Below are 6,000 nucleotides of genomic sequence, written 5' to 3'. Positions count from 1 at the left end.
TGAGAGTGAATCGTCGTCTCAACCTCTACCCTATCCCTATCCTTACATGTATATGGAGCTGGAGGATCATCGTTACATTCACAGTATCCGTGGTCGATGCCTCTTCAGACACCACAACCACCACAAACTTGGCAGACACTACAGACATCGGAAGGGGACAATATGGACGACACTACAGATTTGAGAGATTTGATTTTATATTAAACAATTACTTTTAATTAATATATTATTATATGCATGGATATTAGTTTTGTAAACTAAACAAATTATTGTTTTTATGCATATTTAATTTGGATATTATTGTTTTTATGAATTAAAAAATATTATTTAAAAAAATTATATTTTCTTTTAATAAATATTTTTTATTTATAAAAATATAGTCGCCCCTAATAATATAACATCAGCGGTGACTTTTTATTATTAGGGGCGAAAATTGATTCCGGGAGCAATTTTTTTTTTTGGTGCCTGTCAAAGTATTAGTGGCGACATATATGTCGTTGCCCCTAAAAATACTTTTTGTTGTAGTACAAATGCAGACATAATAAAACTCCAAAAAAAAAAATTATCCATGACATAAAAGAGTGACAAATTATATCATTTTTATAGTAGTGATTATATATATAGGTTATAAAAAATAACCAAAAACATTAAACTCTAACTAACTTAACTGTCAATAAGAGTTAACAGGGTCTTGCCGACAATTACTTGAAAATACAGAATCTAAGATTAAGGATAGTAAACCAATAAACTAAACTCTCAAGACAAGATATATGTATAACTTTGTCGAAGCGAAACTATATATCAAATTTACACTATAGGCACTGATATTGAAATAATGAAATCTGTAATTCCACTTGGACTGAATATTACACAACAGAGATTACACATATTTTATTTTCCAAGAAGTTGACAAACCTAACAAAAAAAACATTTAAATTGGTCTCCCAATCCCAATTTCCTCATCTTTCGAGTAACTAATGCTATCATCAGAAACATCAACAACCCGGGCACATTTAAAAGTAATATCCAAGAAATAGAGCATGAAAACCAAAACTAAGCTCGAAACAAACATGGGAAGAGGACCAAATATCCACAAGAATAGAGTGAAAGAGAAGTAGAAAGTTCTTAACCCTAGAGACCAAAAAAAGCTTCCTCTATGCACATTCCTCTCTACAAAATCAACTGTCAACTGCTGGTGTTGATCATCTTGTGATTTCTTTTTGTATGGCACGTTGATTAGAATGCTTGCTTGGTTAAAGTACCTACAAAACAAAACAAAACACATTTATACATGCTTATGCCTTACCATTAAGACACTAATTACATTAACATAACATCCGATTCCATCATTTCCATTCCAATACTCTAAAAATGTAACCGAATACAGGAATAAAATGACAATTGATTCAAACTAAATCTATGCTAATATTTGGATTTTACCATATTTTGGGACAAATCTCTTTATAAAAACTTTAAATCTAATTACATAAATAAAACCAAGTAGATAATAAGCTATCACAAAGGGACATTATATATATATAAAGGACAATTCTTCTATAGGGCTTCACTTTAAGCCCTACCGATAGGGCTCTCAGTGTTTCTCAACTTGTGAACAGTTTTTGGCACGACTTTTTTTATAACCGTGTATATTGTAGCTATTTAGAGCATCCTGCAAATTTTCAGAAATTTCGATTACTTTACAGTACCGAAAACTAAGTTCAAACATGTTGTTTTTTACGCGCATAAAAAAAATTAGTCAAACATGCAACATGTTTGAACCTAGTTTTCGGTATTGTAAACTATTCGAAATTTTCTGAAATTTGCAGGATGTTCTAAATAGCTACAATATACACGGTCATAAAAAAAATGGCGCTAAAAACTGTTCGCGGGTTGTAAACACTGAGAGCCCTACCGGTAGGGCTTAAAGTGAAGCCCCTATAGAAGAATTCCTAAATATATATTGTGTGTGTATGAAAATACCTAATAGATTGCACATTGAATAAGAAGGCAGCCAAGAAGCAAGCCAATATGCAAAAGTACTTGATAGATAAGCTGGCCTCACTTTTGTCTCCAAAAATGAACAACTCAGTTTTGTTTCTGACACCGTTGGCCATCAGCACAGAGATTAGAGAACTGAGCATAATGGCCATCGAGGCCAAAAGGGTCGATGCCATCATGTTGTTTCTCAATGTCTCAACAGAAACCATTCCATTTTTCTTCACATCCTGCAAACAAAACAACATGCCCGTTTAGAGTTGATAATCCAAAGCAATGAGAACTAGTGGTTTAATTAGTTTAACTATATATATATATATTGATAAGTCAGAAAATAATATAGATGTAATAACAATTATTATTCAAAAATTTAACTAGACTTTATTTGAGCAAATTCATAAAGAGGAATTAAAACTCAAAGATCACATAATTGGAATTATTAGTTAATTTTGATTTTAGTTTTCTAAAATTTAATATTTTGATATACATTAATAATATGCATACTATGAGATGATATAAAATATGTGTCACAATGATAGGGGTAGAAATATTAGAATCGGATGCCAAAATAACAATAATAATACTAAGAATTAGAAGTCATATATATTCTTAATTTATTTATGTTTTGTTCAAATGTATATATTTTTTTATATATAAATTAAAAAAAAACAAATAAATTTATAGTATTATTACGAAGTCATTAAATCTCATCTATCTATATATAAATAAGAAGAGTTCATCTTAATTTTTATAAGAGATTATTTTGATTTTTATCATTTTTTTTACTAAGTGACATTCCAATTAGCTCGCCTCTTAACATGGCTTCACCTCCATCATAGCACGGATCCAAAAACGGCGGTACATGGCATTGACGCCGATGACAGTGGTGGTGGGGTGGTACGTAACCCGGTACAGCAGCCAGCAATGATAAACCACCATGGCCAACAGTCCTAATGGCACTAACATGTAATCAATAACCCTTTTCTCCATTCTTTTTCTTCTTATATACAGCTTCAACAAAAATGAAAAGATCAGTAGCCAAGTTTGAAATGGGGTTTAGATTGTTTAGAGTGGAGACTTAGTGTAAAACTAACCCACACAACTCATGAAAATCAAGGGTATATATGCTTGGGAAGAGAGACTATAAATGTGTGTGTGTGTGTGTATATATGCTATGTATATTAAACCCTAGCCACCACCGCCGTTGACGGCGTCATCCGTGCATGCTATGAAGGCCACAAAGAATCTAATCAGTCTGACACAATTCATTAAGAGTGTTGCTATTTTTGCACGCTCAACACCACATGACACATGAGTTGGCACCTGAATAACATGTCATCTATAGTGATAGTCACTGCTTGTTTCCCTTAGCAATTCTCATTCGTTAAATAATATATATAGAAAAATTCTACTGTAGGGGCTTCACTTTTTTCGACTTACGAACAGTTTTCAATGCGATTGTTTTTATGACCGTGTATATTGTAGTTATTTAGAGCATCTGCAAATTTTTAGAAAATTTCAAATAGTTTACAGTACCGAAAACTAGCTTCAAACATGTTGATTTTCACGTGCATGAAAAAAATTAGATACGCTTGCAACATGTTTGAACCTAGTTTTCAGTACTGTAAACTATTCAGAATTTTCTGAAAATCGTATCGATGCTTTAAATAGCTACAATATACACGCTCATAACAAAAAAATTACGTCGAAAACTATTCAATTATTGAGAACATTAAAAACCCTAATGGTAGGACTTGAAGAGTCTCTCTCTCCGATGCCATATTTAGCTCCTGATCAGAGAGAGATCGTATCAAGTTTATATATACATATATATATATATGCATATGTGTGTATACATATATTGATTCATTGTTATAATTAGCCATCATCTCTTGCCAACTACTGATCATCAACAGTGCCATGACCATGAACGAGCTCTTCTTGGATCGGCTAGTTTTTTTATTTTGTGAGTTTATAAGATAAGCAGACAGAGCATGTGGCTCAGCAAGATTCCCATCCCACATGATTTTTGGGATTGTGTGCTAATTAATTAAGACCACATCATTCAAATTTTTATTTGACTTTAGTCTCCAAATTTAAATTTCATTGTTTTAATGTAGTTAGCTAAAATATTAAAAATATAAAATTTATTATAGCCCTTTCATGAAGGAGTGTTGAGCATATCATCACATGGCACATGGTGTGTATATATCTCTAGGTCATTATAAGAATATATTGTTATGGCTAATAAGATAAACAAAAGAGATTTTACAACCTAATATATCCATTGACCCAATCAATTTTCACCCCAAAATCTGACAAAAATGCAATTCAAACAAACTGAGAATTTTAATTGTAGTTACTGTAATTAAAATCTTAAAAGAGAATTTTCATAAATTTTATTAGGTTAATGTGTTAACCCACCCAACCCTGTGATTGGCTTGGGCCTAAAATGAAGCTTTGTTGGGTATAGATTTTGGTAGGTTGGACAACCCACCTGATCAACACCTGTAGTCACCAAAATTCAAATATTTTTTTTCTTATTATATAGAAACCATATATGGGGCACAAGTGGCAGTGTTTTTTAAATATTAAATATTAAGTAATTATTTGAATTTAAAATAATACATCTCATTATTTTGAAATCTCACAAAAATTTATTTTAAATATTTTTCCCATAATATCAGTAATTAAAACACATTTTAATTAGTTGTTAAAAAAATAATTCTAACTCTACAAAAAATAGAGGTTCTGCCGACAACATGTGCGGTCGGTAGAAGCCACCAAGTTGTCGGTAATGTCCTTCAGTGATAATGTGTTGTTGGTATTGAGTTGACAGTAGAGCCTTGTCGGTAGAAGCCAACCTCTACTGACAACAAATTTTGCGTAGACAATATAGGTTTTAACGACAACACACGTGGTCGGCAAAAGACTCTTAAGTTGTCGACAGAGACTCTGTCGAATCCTTTACATGGCCGCTCTATGCCGACCATAATATTGTCAGTAAAGCCTTTACCGACAACAATGTTTTTTAAAAAAAAAATATCCATGTTAATATTAATAATATTATAACATAATTTTTTTATCCATATATAATTAAATTTTATTTTATATCCACATTAATAATAATATTATAACAAAAATTATACTAAAACTATATCATTAAAGGCTTAAAGCTAAATACATGTGAGTTTTTAAGTTCAAAGTCATACATTGTTCTTAAAATGAAAATATCATAATTTGTAAAAACAAAACATATGCAAGTAATAAGTGGACCTACTGGCTCGGTTCGACATCAGGAATCAAGGGTGGTGGAGGTAAATTTCTCTGGCCATTGCACTGAGTTCGGATGTGCTCTTCCAATTCTCAAAGACGCTCCTTCATAGCTTCAATCTCGTCATCTCTAGTATAGGCAAGTGGCTGAGATGGAGGAGTTTGGGTATATATAAGCGGGTGTACATTGTCCATTGTCGTAATTATACTATCGTATCCCGTTTGGTGGCCACTTTGTTTTCTGAAGACTGTTTGCACTAGACAAGTCTTCTTCTTCAGGCATAGTCACTGGGGTGATGAAGTTTCAGTAGACTATGACGCATGCATATCACAAACGTAACACAATTTTTCCTACAAAACAAAGATAAATATAATTATGAATTATAAATTAACAAAATAAATAAGATCAATTTGTTAAAAGAAATAATGACTAACATACCCATATTTCTTTTGCTTTGCTTGTCACCCACCATTTGCCTTATTTATGGTGGTTATCCATCCAAACATCCGAAATCGGTACAAGCTCACTAGTTAGCAGATTGTGCTGTCACATACCACTACAACAAAATAGAGGTTTTATGACTTTAATTGGGAGACATTGGAAGTCTACAATGTCTCCCACTTAGTGAGACGTTGTTGCTAGGGTCATTGTAGGTATATATCCCACGTCTCCCATTGGAAGACGTGCCTCACTTCCCACGTCTCCCACTGGGAGAGGTGGAAAGTCAAACG

The 6,000-nt window shown here is 32.5% G+C and overlaps 1 protein-coding gene across 1 annotated transcript; it reads right to left on the bottom strand.

Moving 5' to 3' along the window:
• Positions 1-931: 931 nt before the first annotated feature.
• On the bottom strand, positions 932-3,046 carry LOC133778815 (uncharacterized). Its single transcript, XM_062218837.1, has 3 exons — positions 2,824-3,046; positions 1,981-2,225; positions 932-1,262 (listed from the first exon to the last, which is right to left on the bottom strand). Exons 1-3 carry the CDS (start codon positions 2,983-2,985, stop codon positions 932-934), a joined length of 738 nt encoding a protein of 245 aa, XP_062074821.1. The 5' UTR covers positions 2,986-3,046.
• Between the last annotated feature and the right edge of the window lie 2,954 nt (positions 3,047-6,000).

Source organism: Humulus lupulus, chromosome 5 (assembly GCF_963169125.1).
Source record: "Humulus lupulus chromosome 5, drHumLupu1.1, whole genome shotgun sequence".
Taxonomy (NCBI): Eukaryota; Viridiplantae; Streptophyta; class Magnoliopsida; order Rosales; family Cannabaceae; genus Humulus; species Humulus lupulus.
Note: the sequence above shows the minus strand (reverse complement) of the source record. Positions and strands in the feature narration are given on the sequence as shown.